The 23,268-nt window shown below is 47.6% G+C and overlaps 1 protein-coding gene across 1 annotated transcript; it reads right to left on the bottom strand.

The window, feature by feature from the left end:
- Nucleotides 1-542: 542 nt before the first annotated feature.
- SSTR4 (somatostatin receptor 4) lies at nucleotides 543-1,829 on the bottom strand. Its single transcript, XM_044262405.1, has one exon. It carries the CDS (start codon nucleotides 1,812-1,814, stop codon nucleotides 648-650), a length of 1,167 nt encoding a protein of 388 aa, XP_044118340.1. The 5' UTR covers nucleotides 1,815-1,829; the 3' UTR covers nucleotides 543-647.
- Nucleotides 1,830-23,268: the final 21,439 nt, after the last annotated feature.

Here is a 23,268-nt window from a genome sequence, read left to right as displayed (position 1 = left end):
CTTTTCTACTCACAGGAAGCCTGCTGTCAGACCAAGACAACCGGAGGGACACTTCTGACTGCAAGCAAGCACTGGGGGGATGGGGTTGACAAACTGTTGCCCCAGATCCTTGTGCATAAATTTCAGTTAGAGAAGAGCCCAGGAACAGAAGCAAAGGGAGTGTGCTTGGATGCATCTTCCTTCTTCCCTTTTTATATCGAACATGTGATGCCCCCACCACAGCCAAAGAATCTGCAGAGAGTAAGGGCACTGGCTGCCTCCACCCTCTGGAGAGTCCTCTCCTGGGCAGAGATAGAGATTCTGTCACACGTCACAGGCAGATGGCTATTCCTCCCTGGCATGCCCCAGCCTCCCACCCCTGGGAAAATAGTCAGAGGTCCAAGGATAATTAACATCATAGATCAGCACTCAGAAGAGTCCTACCCCCATGGAGGTATCCTCCTGAAACCCAGAGTCCTGGGGATGGGAGAAAGCAAAGGAGCTTTGATGCTCTTGGGGCTAGCATGGAGCCTGCTGGAAAAAGGTGCCCGTGGTGGGAACAGGTGGCAGCTCTTAGGTGACCATCAGGGACAGGCAGTCTGCTGGGTTGCAAGGATGGCACAGACTCCTTCGAGGTGGCCAGGCTGGGGAGGAGGTGAAAGCATTTTTCAGAAGGTGGTGGTCCCAGTGAGGGGAACCTGTTTGCGGCTGGGTTCCGGTTGCAAGGGCTCCTGCTGGCAGGGGAGCGGAGGGCATATCCATCCTGCCCCACCTCTGCTCTTGAGAGCAGTGGCGTAATAGTCCAGGAGTTCTTCCTCAGCACCACCAGCGGCATCCAGGAGGCAGCAGCGCAGGCAGAGAACCCGTTGGAAAGAACGGCGGAAGTTGTCAGAGAGGAAGCCATAGAGGATGGGGTTGGCACAGCTGTTGGCGTAGCTGAGGATGAGGGACACGTGGTTGACCGTGGCATCAAGGCTGGTCACAAACAGATTCAGCAGCTGCACCACGTAGAAAGGCATCCAGCAGAGCACAAAGACGGCTACCACCATCAGTACGAGCCGCGTGATCTTCTTTTCCGAGCGCCTCCGCTGCTGCCAGCCGGCCCGGAGTGCCACCGCCCGCATCTTGCCCACAATAAGCAGGTAGCACAGGCCGATGGCCAGAACGGGCAGCAGAAAGCCCAGCAGGAAAGTATAGACCACAAAGACCGCTGACCAAGCCGGGTGCGGCCAATGCAGGTTGCAAGCCACCGCCTGGCCGCCCCGAGCCGTCCTGGTATCTGCGAAGATGGCAATGGGCAGGGTGACCAGCAAGGACGCCAGCCACACGCCCAAGTTGATCAACTTGGCCACGCTGGGCCTCCGGTAGGTAGCGGCACGAAGAGGGTGTACCACAGCGATGTAGCGGTCCACGCTGAGCACCGTCAGACAGAAGACGCTGGTGAACATGTTGAGGCCATCCACACTGAGCACGGCGCGGCACAGCACAGACCCGAAGGGCCAGTGGCGCAGGGCAGCCGACGAGGCCACGAAGGGCACGCTCAGCATGAAGAGCTCATCCGCGATGGCCAGGTTAAGCAGGTAGATGTTAGTGGCCGTCTTCATCTTGGCGTAGCGAAGGATCACAAAGATGACCAGGGCGTTGCCCACCAGGCCCACCAGGCACACCAGCGCGTAGATGCACTGGATGGCGACCATGCCTGCTGCCCCCGCATCCCCGGTCCCCGCTGCCGCCTCCTCCTCCCCGGCGGGGGCGCAGCTGGCGTTGACCGCTGGGGACCAGGCCTTTTCGAGATCTTCCTCGCCCCCCGGGGGCAGCGTCGGGAAAGCGCTCATGCCCAGGGGTGCCCGCCCGGAGCTGCGGAGCGCAGCGGAGCAGACTGGGCTAGGGCTCCCGCGCAGAGGCGTGCGCCTCTCCCTGCTCCGCCTGAAGAGCGGGCGGCAGGCCCGCCGGCAGCACCCTCCAATCCCGCGCCCCAGTCCCCGCGCCCGCGTGCCCCGCCCCGTTTGCCCACCTCCGCTCCCGGGCAGCACTACCATCCGGGCCCCCGCCCGGGATCCAGCCCCGCCGCAGGTCTTCCTTCACTTTAGATCGGTTCCCCCGGCCCGTGGCCTCTTCTCCAGCCGGTTGCCGCTCCCTCCCCCTGCTCTGTACTCTGCAGCCACGAGGCTGGAGCGGGGGAAGGGGGGGGAGGGTCCCTGAGTCCTCCGTTTGGGTGACGCGGCTCTGGGGATGGCAGGGGACTAACGTGGGGGTGCGGAGCCATTTGCCAGGCGCTTAATGTCCACCCTGCCCCCCCCAATCCCTGTGACCCTCTTGAAGACCTGCAGGGTCTCTACGACTTTTTTAAACTCATGTCACTGAGGTGGATACCGAACCTCCCGTAGGCATCCCGGTAAGTTCTAGGTCTACAAGATCCAGGTCGCCCCCTCCCCGCACTCTAGGCAACCACAAATACCAGGACCTTTTTAGCAAGATGTCGGTGGGGTGGGGGTAGGGTCGCCTCCAGGAACGGAGGTGCACACGCACCAAAGCAGAGATGCCATAAAAGAAGGCCAGCTATCTTGTCCTGTGCCCATTGTGCTAGACCTCACAGATGGAAACATTTCGCCCCAGAGCCAGATGCCCCGAAACCTACAGGGAGCCGGGTATCTTAGGAGGCATCTCCACTGTAGACTCGGAAATATGCCTGGGGAAGGGCGGTGCGGAAAGATTTGTGTTCCAGGCTGGATTTCCTCCTCTCCCAAACTCCAGAAAGGGCCCATTGACGCCCCTGGACTAGATGATCCTGGGCTAGACAGTCCCTGTGTGAGGACCCAGCAGGCAGCCCCACAGCCCTGACCCTATTAGTCCACAAGGGGCACAGTAGAATTAGTGAAGTAGGGATTTGCCTTGGAAGATTATCCTCATAGTAATGCTGGCCCTTTGGAACCCCAGATCAGTCCAGTAGTGGCCTCCTTGAGACTCCCTTCAAGACAGTCCTGAAAAGCTCTTGGTGTATCTGGAAGTGGCTGCAGGCCACCCAGAGGTGTGTGTGTGGGGGAACAGGGGTTGGGGTCCCAGTTCCAGTGCCTAGTGGCTGGAGTAGTTTCCAAAGAGAAGGTGGCAGGATGCTTGAGGCCAGCTGGAGGTGACCTTTCAGAGGGCTTGGAGGCTGCTGACTGTATTCACCCAGGATTTTTTGGGAGGGGGGAGGAACACAGGTGATAAGCACCTAAGCAACATAGTGGCGAAGTCTAATCTCTGTCCCCAATTTCTGCCACTCAAATGGTTCCTTTAAAAGGTTTGTCTTAAGAAATAAAAGTAAAAATAAAAATAAAAATAAAAAATAAAATATTTGTCTTAGCAGCCCTCCTCCTCTTTATGGACTCTCCTTAAACGGGTCTGTCCTTTCCTCTGCTCCCATTTTCCTCATTGTCTCTAAGGGAGAGACTCTTATAGGGGAAAGAGAGGGTGACATAGTCTTTAGGGAATATGTATAAGTCAGCTGTCCAGGTCAGAGTTGGGGTCTGCTTGGCTCCTTGACCTTTGGCGGAGGATGGCCTGGGAGTGTAGGTCTGCGAGGTCTACACAAGGAGCCTTTGGAGCACTGGCAACAGCACAAGCACGAGCTGCATGTCTGTGCCACAACGATTGCAGCAGGAAGCTGAGCAGGCACTCCAGTGCATTCTTGGCACACACAGGGCAGGTAGGCCTTGAATCTAGGCTGCCTGGTTCAAATCCAGCTTCACCTCCTTCCAGATATGCAGCCTTGGGCAAATTCCTCTGTCTCTGTGTGCCTCAGTTTCCACATCTGGAAAGTGGGTATTACGGTACTATTTGGTAGAGCACCATGAGGATCCATCACAATGGCATACCCACAGTGACTGGGGAAGTACTTGGCCATGGTCAGCTCTCAGTGAGTATGGGCTATCCAGGTTACTTACTTTTCTACCCCTCTTTATGTGGTGAGACTAAAGAGGATGTCTGTCTCCTCTCACTTGGCGCCACACTGTCCCATGTTCCATTGGTTGGCTGCTTTCAGAGAGCAAAAGTTAAGGTCATGGTGGAGGTCCCCAATACCCTCCCCCATGAATTATTATTAAAGCTTTTGTTGTCAGATGTATTGGTTTCTACCGATAGTGCTTTTATATCTAACCTGTATTGAAAACAATGTGTCTGTGTTCAAGGCCAGGAGCAGGGAATCATTCTGGTCCCAGACTGTATATTTAGGGAGGGATCAGAGAGGCATTTGAGATGTGGACCACTCAAGCAACTGAATTCTTTAGATAATGTGGACTCACAGTGCTGAACCCCTCCTGAGATGGACCTGGGGGAGAGGGACACATGTCTCTAGGTCACATTTACCTTGTTTGTCCTGAGATGGACATTTTTCTGCCCATTCTGTTTCCCTACTTTGTCCTCAGATTCCATCAGGCCTCGTCAGGTTGGGGTTGGGATTGGCAAGGGTATATTCGCTTTTGAAAAATCGCTCTAATGATGAAAACAAAGTTGAGTTGATACCGAGAATCACTGTCTTCACCCCGGCATCATCATAATGAAAAAATCTCATGGACTAGAAGAACAGGAGGTTGGGAAATTCAGGTTGATATAGAGGTTCTTCCTCAAAGTCAAGAAAGTCGTGAGGCTGAGTTACTTGGAGTTTTGTTTGAGCTGACACTGGGGGGCAGGAGGTCAGTTTTGAACAGCAGACTTGTTGGAGGCAACATATTGTAACGTGACTGGCTTGATCTGTACCCCAGCTCATTGCTTACCAGATAGATGACATTGGCCAAGTTACTCAAATTCTGTGCCTCCATTTCCTCCCCCTGTAAAATGACATTAATCTTAGTCCCATCACAGAGGGGCTGTTGTTCAGATTGGACAAGCTGACATACATAAAACAGTTATGACAGCATCTGGCAGTGATAAACACCAATATATGTTTATTATTATTAATACTCCATCCTAAGTCTTTGGTGCTTGCTTGTTCAAAGTTCCTGGGCACATCTGGTTTTGCCCCAAATACACTGACATTAAGCAGATGACCCCCTTTGTCAAACTCAGTGAGGTGCAAGGAGCAGGTATCACTCCTGAATATTCTGAAGGCTCTCCAGGTAATTCTAATGCATATTGAGGCAACACTCAACTAAAAGGACTTATTAAGAGGCAGGAAGCCTGAGGGCCACAGTGTGTGGAGATCACTGCGCCTCCAGGGTGGCTGGCTGAAGGGAGGGGCCAGGAGAAATATCCGGAAAACCAGAGACCTCTCTGCTCAGAGAGAGAGCTCAAGAGGGGCACCCTGTTAGAACCCAGGTGGGAAGAGGCTGCCGTGGTCGGGGCCCCATTGCTGTGCTCTTCCAAGGGACTAAGTACCACTGAAAGGGGACCAGCCACATTTCTCCACTGGGACAGAAAACAAAGTGAGACATTCATGCTGAGTAAAAGCGGGGGGACAGGGGGGCAAACTCCGTTTGTAAGCTGTCCTTCAGCTCGCCTGTCCTTTGCTGTTGGATGTTTATATAGGGACCAGTTTGGGGTTGTTGATTAAATGTCTAACATCAGGCCCAAATTGGTCCCCTGCCCATTGTTACAAGCAGTGCAGAGCTGGAGCTGGGCTGGGTCTGAGTGTCCTTCTCTGGGTGGTGATAGGCGGCCCAGGGACCCAGCTGGCCCCAGCTGCTGGAGGGCTGGTGGAATTTCCAAGACTGAGCCAGGGCAGCGAGGGTGGAGCAGAGGCCTCACAGCCCCTCCCCCAAGCCAGAGAGAAGAGCGCCTTTGTTGGAAATGTGATTAATCTCGTCTATTTCCATTCTTCCGTTGTGCTCCTTAGGCCAGAGCCTCCAAGCATCTGGGCCACAGGTCTTCCAGAAGAGCTTCTTTTGCAAATAGCCATGCACCAAGGAGAGGCTTGACCCTCAGCAGCGTGATGACTGTTGTCCGGAGAGCCACTTCTGTCATCTGCTGATTAGAAAATCATCTCAAGTGCTCTCAGCAGCTCAGCTTGGCTTTGCTAGCTTCTGCTGGGTATAGTGAAGCATAATTTACCGGGGGCTGAGTGCATGGCATTGTCAGAAGCGATGTACATGATCGGCTTTTCTTCAGATTCCCATCTGGACTCCAGTGATGTGGTCAGGACGGTGACAATGCAGTCCTATTCCACCCCAAAGACTTTACTGTGAGGTCGAGGATTTCCTTTAGGAGTTTATTACCTATTAAATGACTTCCTTGAAAAGAGAGTGAACCAAAAATCATGTGAGATAACCAGAAATTCGGCATGAGAAAGGCACGGGTCTGGGACAGGAGCAGTGTTCGTGCGCTCTCCGGATCACGTATCCAGACTGGGCTGTCGATCACTTGGAGTGAGGAAATGGAGCGGCATTCTGTTCTCTGGAGTTGTTTTCGACCATCCCAGCCTCCTGGTCTCATTGTTCTGTGTGTGGAAGAGAATGAGCTGGAAGACACAACATGGGTTCCACCCTGAACCCTCTGCTCAGGGCAGGTGTGAGCATGGGCGGCTCCTTTCGGGCACCTGTGCTCCTAGTGTGGGCTTGGCGGCCAGCACCCAAACCACCTATTGGAAGCACCCATCCTGGACCTGCTGAGTCCCAAACATTGAAGGCGGGGACCAGCTAGAGTGCTCACCAGCCCTCCAGGGCCCTGCAGTGACACTTGAGTCTGAGAGCCACTGGTATTGCCTTTTGAGTCTCACTTCCTTGTCCGGCCCACTTCCCAGAGGGGTGAACCAGCATCAGGAAAGATTATTTGACACGAATGCTCTGAAATCTCCAGATGACTTGGCCATATGGCTCCTGAATGTTTGCACGTCAGCTCTCAGACCTTTGAGTGAACAAAAGAATAAGAAACATCCTTTTTAAATTGTTTTTTTGTTGAAGTGATAGGGATATGGAGGTAAAATGGAACGTATTATAAAATGAGTTTTACCTGTTTCTTTTTTACCTTTTTTACTCTGACTGTTGGAAAATTTAAGTTACATTTGTGTCTTGCATGATATTTGTAGAGCATTAGACCCTGTCAGATGCCACAGGCAATGCTGTTAACATGCTGTTCCTGCACTGTCAAAGTCATAGATCTATGTGGCTCTTCGAATTAAACTTTAAAAAAAAAAATAAATTCAGTGCCTTAGTCACATTAACTGTATTTCAGGCACTCAATAGTCACATGTGGCCGCCATGGGAATTGAACCATGGGAATCTAGACCAGTTCATTGTAATGGAAAGTATAGCATTAGAGGTTAAGAGTAGGACCTTTAGTTCCCAGAGTTCCAGTCTGGTTTTGACAAAGTTTCAGCCATTGCTCCCTGTCTTCCAAACTTCACCATTGCCTCTTCCTTGTGGGTAAATCTCTGATTTTGTTTAAGACTTCACTTTAAATACACTCAGGTGCTCAAGTTGGTTCTCTCCCCAGAATCTGTGATTTCTTTGGAGGTGAGCATAGGCCCTAACTCTGGCCAAAGAGACGTGAGGGAAATTATTGAAGTTGCAGGGGTAGCTTCTGAGACAGTTTTGGCTATTTTCCGGCAGGAATATAATGCTTAGAGTGTCTGCAGCCACTTTGTGACTGTGAGGTGGAACACTTATCTAATATGATAACCAGTATGTTGAAGATGGTAGGGTAGGGAGCAGGAAGGAACTAGTTGAGAGCTGATGGGACGACCAACTCTGGCACTGTTCCCACTGAACTTCTTTTTATGTGAAGTAATGTACATTCTTGTCCTATATTTTTGTTGGTGTATTTTCTGTTACTTGCAGCCGGAAACACTCTAGCCCATTATCCTTGGGACAGCCACTGACCTTCCTGAGCCTGCTTTTCTCATCTCTAAGACATGAGCACAGAGTTCTCACCTCATTCTATGAGATCATGTGGTACTTGTGCTAGTAGGCATTTATGTCACACTCATTGTGTGTGGGACTGTTCAATACAGCAGGCTCATGTAGCATCCATATAATGCTTAGTATGGGATCCTGAATCTTATATGTTCTCACCACTTAGCATCACAAACATTACCACAGGAGCCAGATGATTAATTTGGACATTCTGTTGCTAAACATTTTACTTACCATGGGAAGAAGTAGCCATTCTGGTTCTTCTTCCACCTTTCCAGGAGGATTTGAGAAGCAGTTGAAAAATGTTTTTGCCCCTCATTTTGGAAATTCACATCCTCCCATAACTGAATGACACAGAAATCAATACATAGAATTCTGCCTTCCTTGTGTTCAGGTTATAATGGCTATATAAAAATAGACTCACAATGAAGTTCCTGAAAACCTCTCTGGAAGCTTAAAAAGTTCATTGTAAGAATGACTCCTAGATAGATTCTAAGCTTCTCGAATTTAAGGATGGGTTTTGCTCTGTTGGATCACCATGCTCTACCTGTCATGGTCTGGGACAGGAGTAGACTCTCAAGCAATCATCTGCTTCTTAACACTTTGTCAAGAACTGCAAAGGGTTGAAGACCGACCCTACTTGAAAGCTGTCAGCTGACCACAGTCTCCTGGAAGCTGGCTCAAGTCCTGGCTCAGGGGCATGGACTTCATCTCTTAGGGCTCAGCAGGGGCATGGATTTCCTGTTGAGATCCCCCCTCTTCTCCCCTGTCCTCTGCCCCGCCCCAGCTCAGGAAGGTGCCAGGGACATGGGCTCATGTGTGTGCTGGGCATGCACAGTCTATGGAGGTTTGCATCACAGCTGAAGAATTCTGAGTTTAAAGACTCCTAATCTTATAAAGAGAGGTAGCAAACCTGCCCCATCTTTGCTCCTGAGGGAGATATTATTGTTATTATCCTGATCAGGAGACAGATCTGCCTTTTGCCCCAACCAGGCATTATCCATGTCTCCCAAGGCTTTTGCTATACAAACAGCCTTGGGAAAATAGTTCAGGGCAAAGGCCTGAACACATAGGATGCAGAGATGAGAGAGACTGGGATGGATTGTCTCCCAACACTCTGTCTTCACATGGGGTGGAGTAGAAACCCCACGGTGTCTTGCTTCTATCACTCTCTTCCTGGACATCCTGTTGGTATGTGACAGAAATGCTTGCTGTCTGCGTGGTGCTCCAAACTCTCCCAGACCCCAAATTTCACCTTCTGGCAACCCATCACTTTCCAGATAAATCATTCTCAGGGTCCCCATTCAGATGACCAAGCAAGTGAATCTGATAGATCCAGCTTGGATCCATACCCCATCCTGGATCACCAAGCTGTGGTTAGCGGGCAGGGTCAGTTAGCACCAACGCTTGGCCCATCCTCGTGGGTGGGCAGGAGGAGCAGATCCTCTTAGGGTGAAGGCAGGGAGACAGCATTAGTAAAGACTAATCTAACGAACATCCATCCTTACATCCATGTTACCGTTGTCAGCAGCAGCAAACTCTTTAGAAGTCTTCTAAATCGCTTCTATTAAAGAGAGTCATCAAACATGACTCAAGTAACTTCAGGAGAAAACAGTCACTATAATAAAGTCCTTTCAGTATACAGTCTGCATTTTCTGAATATTCAAAAAAAAAACTAGACGGTGCCACCCTGCTGTGTGTGTTCAAAGCAATGCATGACAGCTCTTTTTATGGCTGGTGGCTTGCTGGGTTTTTGCTCTTTGGAAGGTATCGGAATCATTTGTATCACCACCAAAATGTGCTGTTTATGAAAAACAGAAAAGCAATTGCAAAACCAGTCCCACAGCCAGAGAAAAGGCAGTCTGTTGAAAAGGGATTACCAGGGATGGGTGGAGAGGGTGAGGGCATGGAAACAGCGGAGTTCTGAAAAGCAAAAGTCTGTCTCGACAGGACCCACTGGTGAGGAGCGGCCCTGCAAGGCTGCTCCCAGGCCTGTCCAGCTGAATGTGGGTGGAGGGGTCAGAAGAGGCAGCTGGGTTCTCCTCTTCATGGCCTTTCTCCTTTTGTCTGTATCACTAGAATCCTTCTGGTTTCCTAATCACCAGCCTCTCAGGAAACAAGGGTCAGAGCTCGTGAATGTGTACTTCAGTGTCGAACGCATTTTCGACCTGCATGATACTTCATGGGCTTATCTATGTTTAAATTATTCTTTCATCATGAAATGAAAGACCAATCCAAAGAAAGAAACCCGAATAAAGTCTGTTTAAGATAAGGCAGAGGATAAGTGGCCCCTGGGTGGCTCTGTTGGTTAAGTCTGACTCTGAATCTTGGCTCAGGTCTTGTGACCTCAGGGTTGTGAGTTCAGGTCCTGTGTTGGACTTCACGCTCAGTGTGGAGCCTACTTAAAAAACAAAACAAAACAAAAGAAAACAAGACAAGGCAGAGGGCAAGAAAGGGTCAATTGTGTATGCTCAGTCAACATTAGTCTCTAGTTTAGAAAATGTCAGTGACCAACATCCAACAGGCAAATTTGATGTGAGGGGAGTGGGTCTAATTTCCTCTGTTCTTGGAAGTACTTGAACACATCTGCCCCCCACCTTGTCTTGTGGCCCATAATCAGAGAGGCCTCACACCTGCCCACTAGTTAACCACTTTCCAGGCTTTGGGACTACTTATCCTCAAGAAGTCCTGCATCAGACACTTAGCATGGAGACTGCCTTCCTCCAAACACATGGGGAAGCTGACCTCTTGCCTTGTCCCCCACCTCATACCCCTGCCTGTGGCTTTTCTCTTGTCCTTAATGTATTATCCTAGGCCCTACAGCTTGACTCTCAGACAGTGGCTTCCTACCTCCTATCCCCATTGTCTTTCCAGGGCTTGGGTATTCATACATTCATCCAGGTTTATTTTTGCATGCTCATGGCATTGGACTAAGCATTTTGAAAGCTGCAGTGATGAGGGGCACCTGGGTGGTTCAGTCGGCTAAGCAGCTGTCTTCAGCTCAAGTTATAATCCCAGGGTCCTGGGTTCCCTGCTCTGTGAAGAACCTGATTCTCCCTCTTCTTCTGCCTGCCACTCTGCCTATTTGTGCTCTCCCTCTATCTCTCTGTCAAATAAATAAATAAAATCTGTAAAAGAAAGAAGGAAAGAAAGGAAAGAAAGAAAGAAAGAAAGAAAGAAAGAAAGAAAGAAAGAGAAAAACTAAGTTAGTTACAAGGATGAAAGCAAAAGCCTGGTGTCTTCTCTTGTGAGATCACAATCCACTGTGAGAAGTTAGTCAAGCAAACAAGGTACTCTTCAAATGCATGTAGGCCAGACTGGAGACTGCATTAGGATTTAGGGACCATGGCTCCCTTTCATCTTGGGGGCCCTGGGCACACTTCATAATGACAGACAGCTCTGAAGATATGCTCAGACTTCTGTAGACAAGAGAAGTGGCCAAGATAGAGCCAGGAGGGTGGGGGGCGGGGACCCAGGGAACTCAAGACTTGGGGAGAGGGCTTCCTTCCTGTCTGTTCCTAGTGCTGATGGAACCCTGGTGGGTTTTACCTAATAGGAGAACATTTCTCCTCATCACTTTGGCAATAACTTACATTCTGGGTGGTGCCTGCCCTGGAGGACCTCTGAGTGTTGACAGTGTCTGAACAGTTTTGTATGGCTAGAAAAGTGTGCATGGGACCACGTTCAAAGAAAGAGAACATGTATTTAAAGTTGACGTGTACACTCTCATCTCTTCCCTGCCAACCCTCTAGAAGCTGGGTGGAGGTGGTCTTCAAAGGCACCATCTGGAACAGCCCCAGGAGATGTGTTTTCATACCATTAGGAACAATTACTCTAGCAAGTTCCAGCTTCTCTGTTTTGCTAAAACAATTCATGCTGAAAATCAATATTTGCTGAGTGATGAGTTGACTCTCATTGTGCAGAGCCCTAAGACTGGAGCTATCACTTTCCTGGGGAACAATGCTTCTCAGATTCACCTGGGGCATATGGTCAAGTGCAGGCTTGGGGTCTGATTGACTTGAGAACACTGGGGTGAGGTGGGGAGCTGCAGTCTGGGATCTGCATTTTTAGCACACTCCCTGGATGATTTTAATGGAAGCCAAAATTTGAATCCCTTTTTCTAGAAATTGGGTAAGAGGATCTGGTAAAAATGACCAGGATTTGCTACAGCTGATCTGGGGGGGGGGGAGGGTCCATGGGTATGTAATGTGCCTCTGAGATTTTTTTGGGTTGGGTCCCTGGCTGCATGAACCAGGATCCGTGGAGCTGAAATTCCAGAGTCTACATATTTTATAAGCACTTTGGTTACTTATAAATGAGCAAGGAGTGATTTTAGAGCAGAGCAGCTGAAATGGATTTTCAATTTTCCTAACGTCATAAGTTTTTTTTTTTTTTAGTGATTAAACTGAGGTGATTTTCATAGCCTGTAGTAAATGGAAGTGACACAAGGAGTTGAAGGTCAGTAGTCCTTGAGATGGCCAAGGACATTCTAGGTGAGACTATGGGCCTTGCTAGAAATGCAAACTCTGTGCCCTAGAATCTGAATCATCAACTTGGAGTCCTAGGAAGCTGTGTTTTTATGAGCCCTCTAGAGAATTCTGATTGTGGTCAAGTTTGAGAACCAATGCTTTCGACTTTGGTGGACAGGTGGAAATTGCCTGGTGAGTGTCTCCATGAACTCAGGCGTGTCCTCTCTCTCACTGCTACCTGATCAGATATGAGAGGGACAATTGAGATCTTCTTGCCTCCTACTGCAGTGCAGAGACACTGGAACAAATTCTTAGCTGCAATGCCCCCATATTCTTTTATCAGACATCTTTGGTGAATTCAAGTGAAATTCTTTATCTTTTATGAAATAAAAAGTCCTAGTAACATTGTTGGTTAATGTAAGACCAAAATGTCTAAGATTTTTTCTTAGTATGAGAAAAGGGTGGCTGGCTGGCTTGGTTGTAGAGCATATGACTCTTGACCTCAGGGGTGTGAGTTCAAGCCCCACACTGGTGTAGAAGTGTAGAACTTACTTTATTTTATTTTTTATTTGACAGAGAGAGAGAGAGAGATCACAAATGGGCAGAGAGGCAGGCAGAGGGAGAGGAGGAAGCAGGCCCCCCACTGAGAAGAAAGCCCGATGCAGAGCTGATCCCAGGACCCTGAGATCTTGACCTGAGCCAAAGGCAGAGGCTTAACCCACTGAGCCACCCAGGCGCCCCTAGAACTTACTTTAAGAAGAATTGGTGTGTGAAAGGGGAAACTAGAAACTCTAGAGGGAAGAGAGCTGGTGAACACTACCATAAACCAAGGATGGAAGCTAAAAATCAGCAAGATCAGGACAAGACAAAGCCGCATAACATCTGAGATGATATATTGATGGGAACACCAGGCATGTCTGTGGCGTTACTGCCCAGAATGCATAACCTGAATCAGTCCACTAGGAAACATCAGGCAAACCCAAACTGAGCGACAGTCTTCAAAATAACCGACCCCTACTTTTTAAAACATCAAGTTCAAAAGCACCATGCTGAGGGGCTGTTTCAAATCAAGGAAGCTCAAGAGAACTGACAACTGAACACATGTGGTACTGGATTGGATGTTGGGGAGGGGGAATGGACTAGCACGGGCATCACTGGCAGCCAGCACCACTTGGTGTGGCCAGTACATCTGATAATAGTATGGTTCAGCATTAAATTATCTGATATTGATTATTGTTCTGTGATTGTGTAAGAGAATATCTTGGTTCTTAAGAAAACACAAGTAGAATATTTAGGAAATGAGTATGCAGGATGTCTATAACTTAGCCTCAAATGGTTTAGACAGTAAAGGAGAATCTGAGAGAATGAAAATGATAAATATAAGCAGTAGGTGAATCTCTGTAAAGACCATATGGGAGTTCTTTGACTCTTACAACTTTTTTGTGGAAACTTAAGTTTTTAAGAAAGTGTGTATAAATAGAGGGAATAGTCATTGCTATCATTGTTTTTAAGTAGCAAGATTAAAGGCCGTGTTCCTTTTCATATTTAAAGATCTGTTTTCTGCCAAATAATCGTCATAAGCTTAACTAACCTTGAAATCCGAGAACAATTGAAATGATGCAAATGACTCTTGTCATACATATTCCAACTGTGCTTTTCTTTTCTTTTTAAGTATTTTATTTATTTGAGAGTGCAGAGTGAGAGAGCACAAGTGTGGAGAGGTGCAGAGGGTAAATGAGAAACACACTCCCCCCTTCACAGGGAGCCCCATGCCTGGCTCAGTCCTAGGACCCTGGGATCATGACCTGAACTGAAGGCAGACACTTAACTGATGGAGCCACTGGGGTGCCTTGAGCTTTTTTTTTTTTTTTTTCTTTCTGCTGGTTAAGGTGTCTGTGCCTACTTCCCTAAAGGATTTGAGAAACACATCACTGAGCGTGATACACAACTAATGAATCGTTGAACATTACATCAAAAAAAGTGATGTACTGTATATTGGCTAACTGAACATAACAACAAAAAATAAATAAAAATAAAGCTAGTAAATTTACAGACAAAAAAAGAAAAGGAAAGAAAAGAAATGAAAAGAAAAGAAAAGAAACACACACAAACCCCCACCAAATAGGACCCAAACCACACACAAAAGTAGGAGGGAAGATAATTAACGCACGCAACTGTGGATGAAAGCATTTGGTCCTTTTGCCCCTCTCTTTTTCTGAGAAGCCTGGATTTTTCCAGATCCCACGCTACTGGGTATGTCTCTTCCCCATGCACAATTAACGTGTTTCCTGGAGAGTTTCACTATCGTAAGGACACCCTTTCTGCTCTATATGCTCCACAATCCCAAAATGTGAGGCTGCCAGGTCTTTGAGGAGGCACTAAAGTACCTTCCTTTTGCTTTTTCTGCCTTGCTAAGCATCTCAGTGATATTATAGAGATCATTATCTTTTCTGGTACTTTTAGCATTGTTACTGGGTGAAGATCTAGACAATACTTGGCAGATGCCAAATCCCCAAGATAATGGCTGTTATTTTAAGGATCTTCCTCCTCTTCAAACATGGTTACCAAGATAACACACACAGATCACAGACATCCTCATTACAATGAGCTTCGTTTTTGAACATATAAAGAGGCAACGTGCAAATATCTGGATTAGCTTGAAGCTCTGTGGGGTGAAGCCAGAATGGCCGAACTCTGCCAGGGGTTTGAAGGTGCCTGGGTTTCCCTTGCAGACAATGCATGGTGAGCCTGGAGGAAATGCCTCCAGCAAAGCCTGCTGCTGAACTGGGACGCCCTGTCCTCTTAAAGGGCCACTGTAAGACTAAAGCCAGTCCACATCTGACTTCTTTTATGCATGTTTCTTTGTGTGTGTGTGTGTGTGTGTGTGTGTTTTGGACATATGTTTATTCTTACTTTACCAGTTGTTAGAAATAGCACAGTTCCTTAGAAATACCAGTTTGTGGTTACTCTCCAGATCTCTGTGGCCCTGTTCAAGGAAGTGTTCCAAACAGCAACAACTGCAAACACTCTACTTAATAGGTTGATCATCAAACAAGACCTTCTTATCATAAAGGAGCTGTTTTGGATGGTGTTTGACATCCTTCCATTTGAGAAGGATGCTATTTGAAGGAGACTTGGGGTGAATCTAGTTTTCTGGTGGAAGAAGGAAGGTACTCTGCCTGCAGCCTGAATTTAAGCTGAACACTGTGTTAGGCATGACACACACGGCTGAGCATGTGTGTATTGTGTGTGCACATACACACAGCTATGCATATACAGCTGACCCTGGAACAACACAGTTTGAACCACACTTGTCCACTTACATGTGGATATCTTCCAATAAATACAGTATACTTCTGTAAATGTATGTTCTCTTTGTTTACTTTATTGCAAGAATACAGAATATAATGTATATAACACAGAAAATATGCAATAAGCAAATGTTTTGTTATTGATAAGGTTTCTGGCCAATAGTAATTACATGTTTTGGGGAATCAAAAGTTACTTTTGGATTTTTTACTATGCTGAGCGTCAGCACCCCAACCCCTGCGTTGTTCAAGACTTAGCCACATATACATGTGAATATGTGTATATACATGTAAGTATGTGTGTGTACATATGTATTTCTTTTCTTCTCAGCACCTGGGCACTTGGCTAAGAATCCCATCTTACAGGTTAGGCAGGTGATGCCCAAGTTGGGGGACACTGCACGTGAGGAGTGGAGCAGAGCTTATAGGGATGTCTGGCTACTTTCAAACCCATGGCCCTTTGACTCTACCTTACTTCCTTCTTTTTGCATAAAAAATGAAAACTTTTCTGATCCGAAGCACTTCCTAATTTGTTTTGATCATTGGATTATATGTATGGCTGGGGGTGGGTGGGTGGGTAGGCATTTCCAGTTACTACTACTGTGTAATAAAATACTTGGCCTGACAAATGTCACATTTGCTAGAAAAATCAAACCATATGAGCTTCCCTGTGGGTTCCCAGTAAAGGATCCTAGTGGAGGCCAAGCCAAGGTATGGTAGGGCATGGTGAGACCCTGGTTGGTGGTCCTTTCTTCCCATCTTCCCTGGGCTCTGCAAACTCCCATTTACTTTCTCTGCCTCAGTTTCTCTGTTTGTAAAGTGAGCTAATAGTAGCAACATCTCCTATTAGTACTATCAGATAGTATCAATACCAAATATGGTACATATCAAAGGAGATAATGCATGCACTCTCTCTGATATGATGCATGAAACAGAATAAATGAGCAGTTGCTGTTACTGCAGGTGGTAATAATGGTGCTTATGTGATGAAGTTCCCATTATGCGAGCACAAAGTATGGTGACCATCTCCACCTGAGTAGGAGGTGCTGGAGAACATCTGACTGAGGGTCTATAAGAACCAAACTCGCAGTTATCTGATTGCGTTTGTGTGTGTGTGTGTGTGTGTGTGTGTGTTTACTGCAAGCTTTTAAATGTAACAATCTTTTTAAAAATTACATATTCAATGGAAATAAGCCTTTTTAAAAAGTGCCAGGTGGCTTTTCATCTGTCACAAAGAAGTTTCTAGTTGTTACAATGTTCAGACCTTGAGAAATGAGGACTTTTACATATTTAAATAAACTCTGGTTTTGCATTTCTGCTTCTAAAATCTGACAACCAAGATACTTAGACATTTTTTTTTCAAAATAAACAACTTATGCTTATGACTTGAGGGCTTAAAAAAAAAGATGCAGGCAATTTTTTTTTAAAAGATTTTACTCATTTATTTGACAGACAGAAATCACAAGTAGGTGGAGAGGCAGGCAGAGAGAGAGAGAGAGAGGAAGCAGGCTCCCCGCTGAGCAGAGAGCCGGATGTGGGGCTTGATCCCAGAACTCTGGGATCATGACCAAGATGCAGGCGATTTTTAAAGAGTCCTTAAACCAATCCAGGGTGCCTGGGTGGCTCAGTTGGTTAAGCATCTGCTTTCAGCTCAGGTCATGATCTCAGGGTCCCAGGATCAAGCCCTGCATAGGGCTCTCCACTCAGTAGGAAGTCTGCTTCTCCTTCTCATTCTCCCCCTGTGCTCTCTCTTTCTCTCTCATTATCTCTCTTTCAAATAAATAAAAATCTTAAAAAAAAAAAAAACACCCAGAGTAAACCCTTTCACCCCAAAGTCTATATTCCATTCCCCTGCCCCTGCTGGGGAAGGAGGTTTTCCAGCTCAGTGGGCTTACTGTAGTTAGCTGGAGCTCTGGCTGTGCTCTGCACACACAGCCCTTCTAGTAGATGGTTTACTCTGGCCAGGCTTTTGTTCTGCTCAAGTGGGGAAGCAGGTGAGCTTCTTTAAATGTTTGCAGTGACAACCACTGAGCGTCACTCATGGCCCGGCACCCTGATCCTGGAGCTACAGTCTGTGCTTGAATGTGACTCTGGTAGCTGGGGGCCAAGCCAGCCTGCAGGTGCCAGGACACTTCAGACCATGTGACACTTCACAGCTCTAGCCAATGACTGAGGGGGTGGGTACAAAAGGCTGGCTTCCTCTGCCTCCAGGAAAGACCTGCTCTGGGTTCCTCAGAACTCCCCGTGGGATCAGGCTGAAGCTGGTCTCCTGCTGAGGCCATATGCTCACTTAGCCTTCCTCTTCTCCATCCTGCTTCTATCACCGCCTTTCTCCTCATCCTAAACACATCAGAATCCCCTTCCCTGTCTCTACTTCTAGAAATCCAGTCACCAATACTGCCTTTAATGAATGCTGGAGACAAGAACAGTCCCCCTACCCTGGTGTGTGTGTGAGCCCAGAACACCGAGGCTGAGCAGCCAGTCCCCCGCAGGGAAGGCCACCGCTCCCTGAGAGCACAGTGCTGCACCATCAGGACTTTGGGGGAGGGGCACCCCATCCACAGAGCCAGGGGCTGCACATCCATGGAAGGCATGAGAAGACACTTTCCTTTATGGAAGACCCTGGGTTGCAGGACCTTTGGGATTCGAGTCAGGCCTTAGCGGACGTTATCCCTGACTGTCAGGACCAGGATGTGAGCAGCACAGGTACTTCCTGGGCCTGACTTGGCTCTCCAGCCTCACACTCTTTACTGGCATTCGAGACCCGGCTCCTCTCTGCCAACTTGCACTCCAGTTCCTGTTCTCTTAAACGTGGTTCCGACTTGCTTTGTCTCTACCCTCTGAGCCAGACCGCCACTGGGATACGCGGTGACAGCATTCATTTTCATTCCCTCAGCCAGGCATGGACAGAGATGGCCCGGGACAGCAAGACATGCACAGCAAGCATTTGGACTGAATCCTGTCTCTTTGCATGGGAGCCAGGCGTTTATGTCCTGGTCCCTGTCTCCATTTCTTCCCTTTGGTCACCCCTCAAACCGTCTCGGTTTGCAAACAATATTGTCCTCATTCCCATATTTCATGCTATTTGTTAGGACACTGTCCCCACCAGCAGGACTGGCCTTCCCCAACTGACAAATCCTGATTGTCCCTCAAGACCCTAATCAAGAATCAGGTGCTTCTTGCTTCTGCTTCCGCAAAGGTGCTAAGCCCTGTCTCCTCCAGTGGACAATCTCCTTCTCGCAGCTGATTCACACCTGCCCAGAGCCTTCTGACTGCAACTAGAGATCTATGTCAGCACTTCTTTAATGTGCATATGGACCCCCGTGGGCCTTGTTAAAATGTGGTTCCTGGTTCGGTGACTCTGGAGCAGGCCCGAGACTCTACATTTCTCATAAGCTCCTTGGGAGCTGATGTTGTAGGTCCCCGGGGTATATGTGGATTAGCAAGGGTTTTTGTGACTCCCTTGTCTCTTCTCCCAGATACCTAGGAGGAACAGTCTTTACCTGATTTACCTTTGTAGCTTCTCCCCTGCCTGAACCAGTACTAAATACACCTCACAGGCTCACCTACTGTAGGTTTAAATAGATGAGTGCACACCCAACAGGCATTTACTGAAAGGTTGTTGTAACTTAGATTAAAGAGGAAAGCAGAGATGGATAAGCCCTGTGTTCCTTAAGGCTCTGTGCTAGGAGGTTCCTGGCATGCAGATGGTGTTCACGTTTTTGTATCTGGTAATACAGAGCTCCATGCAAAAGCTGCACGTACCCTATCTCCTTTCTCCTTAGTGCTATCTGATAAGGACACAGTGTGGGCCCTGCCTCTCTGATGATGAAGCTGGAAGGTACTAGTCACACAAGAATGAGGTGGTTACGAGGCAGAGGTCTTCCAAGGTGGTCTTGCCCATAAGACACTGGTTCCCACTGTGGTGCCATAAGGAAGAGCCCAGGGACCTGTAGGCATCCATCATGCCGGATTTTATCAACGACTACCCAGTTAGGGAAGTTTTGCATCTTTTCTCTAAGTATGATGCAGAAGGTTCTCTGCACGTCTTGAGAAAGTCATAGGCTGCCTTTCCATCTGACAACTCAGCTTATTTTAGCTTACTTCATCCCCTGTGGTGACTCTCCATTGTGCTTGTGTCCCTGAGCTCTGTGTCCAGGGGACATGCTGACACTCCATTCCCCACTCCACCCCCTGAGTTCCCTACCCACCCCCACACCCCCACCCCACACCCCCATCCAAGCCTAAGCAGCTCTCCTCACTTCTAGGTCCTCTGCAATGTAGAACTCTCCAATACCCATGGCTGTCTTGCAACCACTGCTGAGGAGAGACAACTGTGCTGCTCAGAGATGAAGTCACAGCCTGAAGAGTAAGAACTGGGGCTTCAGAGTCCCGCTAAATAAGGTCTGATTCCTGGCTGTGACATTTACTAGCTGTGTGACCTTGATCTTGAAGCCATGATTTATGCTCTTTGAGCCCCTGTTTCTTATTCAGTAAAGCGGGGATGATGACTAAGCTACCGCCCACCTGAGGGGGTGGCTAAAAGACTGAAATGAGGGGAGTATTTACATTCTCTACGGGGTCTGCAGAAAGTTCCAGGGGGGAATCGGTACTTGAAAGAAGGGAGTGACATGATACTGTTCGGGCTTCTGGCCAAGGGCAGACCCCAGTCTGTTTCATTCTGGGAGGCTAAACCTCCAACAGATGATTTGTCACTTTACTGGTTTGAGGAGCTCGGGTCACTGTTCAGGGTGACTGCAGCTGCCGGAGAGGGGGAGTCTGGGTTGGGGCTCCAGGATCCTGTGCATGGCTCTGCCTGCCTTGCAGCTGATTCCTCCACCACAAGGTCAAGTAGCCCTGCTGTGGGTTAGGATCCTGAGCATAGAATTGTTCTCTTATCCAGGAAAGCGGGTTTTCAGTTAGAGCCCGACTTTCTTGCAAAAACAAATGAACATTAGCACTCTTCTTAAAAAAAATAATTGACTCCAAAGTGTATGGTCCCAGTGCCAGAACAGAATCCCCAATCACTCAATATATTAAGGAACCAGGAGAATGACAACACCACAAACCACTCTGGAGATGACCCAGATATTCGAATCCTTAGGATTTTAAAGCAACTGACTTAACTATTCCCAGTGAGGTAAGAGAAAACACGCTTATGGCAATGGAAAAGAGACATTTTTTGGTAAAGAAATGGAAACTATAAAAAAATGGAAATCAGAGAAACAAAAAATACAATGTCTGGAATAAAGTCCTTATTAAAGGCAGGCCCTTGATGAACAGGTAGATACTAAAGCAACAGGGAATGGAAGAGACGCTCAGCTTCTTCAGAGCTGAGTTACAGAAGAACACAGCGTACTTTTAGACAAACAATGTTCAGGCATCATTGATTATAGGAGACTGTCTTCTTTGTGAAACTAAATTCCTCCTGAATTATTATTAATTATTTTAAGATTTTATTTATTTATTTATAATTAATTAATTAATTAATTTGACAGAGAGAGTGAGAGAGCACAAGCAGGCAGAGCAGCAGAGTGAGAGGGAGAAACAGGCTCCACACTGAGCAGGGAGCCTGATGTGGGGCTCAATCCCAGGGCCCTGAGATCATGACCTGAGCTGAAGGCAGACGCTGAACCGACTGAGCCATCCAGCCACCCCTAAGATTTTACTTTATTTTTTTAATGTAATCTCTACACCCAAAATGGGGCTCAAACTTACCACCCTGAGATTAAGAGTCGACATTCTACCGAATGAGCCAGCCAGGCACCCCACGAATTATTTTTTCAAAAGACAGTCTTTTAGCAGCTGAACCACATTAAACTACTCTTGAAGCCTGCTGCCTCACTAAACAGAACGGGTAAGGGTGGGCGGCTGGTGGTGGGTGTTGTGATGTAGCCAACACTCGTTGGGTTTCTGCCACCACATGGTAGGGGGGGAAAGCACAGCCTTTATGGGGAGTTGCTGAGTCAAATCCCACTGGTGACTTTGACTTGCTCTGTGACTTGGACCAAGACATTTTGTATGTGCGTACCTATGTTTTTGTTGTTGTTTGTCTGTCTTTCATTTAGAAAGTTGGTATTGTTGAAGTTGTGCTTCTGACCTTGTTACAGAGATTTATTTATTTTTATTTATTTTTTAAAGATTTTATTTATTTATTTGATAGACAGAGATCACAAGCAGGCAGAGAGGCAGGCAGAGAGAGAGGAGGAGGCAGGCTCCCCACTGAGCAGAGAGCCCGACTCAGGGCTCGATCCCAGGACCCTGGGACCATGATCTGAGCCGAAAGCAGAGGCTTTAACCCACTGAGCCACCCAGGTGCCTTTGTTACAGAGATTTAATACAAATGTACATTCTGGGTATGAGCCTGGCATCTGCCATCGTTTCCTCTTTGTCTGTAGCGTTGTGAACAAGACACTTTGCAGACATCTCAGTTCCTTTGAAGTAGTGCAGTGGGCCCCCGGGGCCTTAGCAGGGTCCCAAAGGGACTCGGGGTGCTGCCGTGGGACAGATGAGGTGGGTGAGCGTCAGGCCTCTCTTTTCAAGAGCCATTGGCTGGAGAACGAGGATCAGCCCAGGCCCTGGAGCATAAGCCTTTGTTGGGAGCAGTCTCACACCTCTGAGGCCTGAGGAGAGAGCCAAGATGAAGATTCCGGAGGGGTCATCTTGGGGTGGACTCTGTCAGAGACAGGAACGAGGACTAGAGCACATCCTGGAGGCCTGAGTGTGTCGCAGAGTGGCTGTGGTCTTCCAGAAGACCAAGTCTCCCTGGCATTTCAGGATCTGTCCCTTCAGCAGCATCCGCCTTGCTCTGGTTGACCCTGCAGTAATGACCATAGTGAAGTGCTGCCCCCATGTGGCAGTTGGGGGCAGAGACCGTCAAAGTAAGTGCCTATATCTCGTTTCTCTTCGGTTCAAGCCTTGGTGAGAGCCCCGGAAACAAGGGTTAATAATGGATGCAAACCAAGCAGTATTTTTAAAAATAAATACATACATACATAAATACATAATAAATTATATATATGTATATATATATGTGTGTGTGTGTGTATTTTTTTTACTATAACTTCAGAGGAATGATAATTGAAAACTGAACCAAAATATCCAGGGGGTAATATTGATACTCTAGCTCCATCCTCTTTTAAAACAGATTGGAAAATGCCACTCCTGAACTCAGAGCCCTCAGGGTTCTCCATGGTTCTGAGAATATTATCCTAACCTTCACGTTAACCTGTAAGACCTTGCCTACCTCCTAAGCCTTATTTTTTATCTCTTTGATTCCTTGCTAGCCCTGCTTTGGGCTTACTGATAACTGTCAGTTTTATTCAACCAAGTCAGCACTTTCCTGCCACAGGGCCTGTGTACACACTGCTTCCTACACCTGACACTGTCCTGACTTCACATCCATGACTCCCAGTGCCCACCTTCTACCTGCCAGTTCCTCTTGATTTGCTAAGCATCCATGTAAGTATTTCTTAGTCTGAGAAGATTTCTTCCTCTTCCCAGGCTGGACTGGACTGACATTTTATCCTATTTAATTAGAATAACTCAGTGCTAGATTGTTAGTTATGTAATTATGTATTTACTGACCCTCTCCCTGTCTCTGTGATGGTAAAAACCTTGTTTACTTGTTCACTCCTCGGTCCCTGGCAATGGGCACAGAGTAGACAGTCAAATATCTTCTAAACT

This window comes from Neovison vison, chromosome 8 (assembly GCF_020171115.1).
Source record: "Neovison vison isolate M4711 chromosome 8, ASM_NN_V1, whole genome shotgun sequence".
Taxonomy (NCBI): domain Eukaryota; kingdom Metazoa; phylum Chordata; class Mammalia; order Carnivora; family Mustelidae; genus Neogale; species Neogale vison.
The sequence above is the reverse complement of the archived record's forward strand: the minus strand, read 5'-3'. Positions and strand labels throughout refer to the sequence as shown.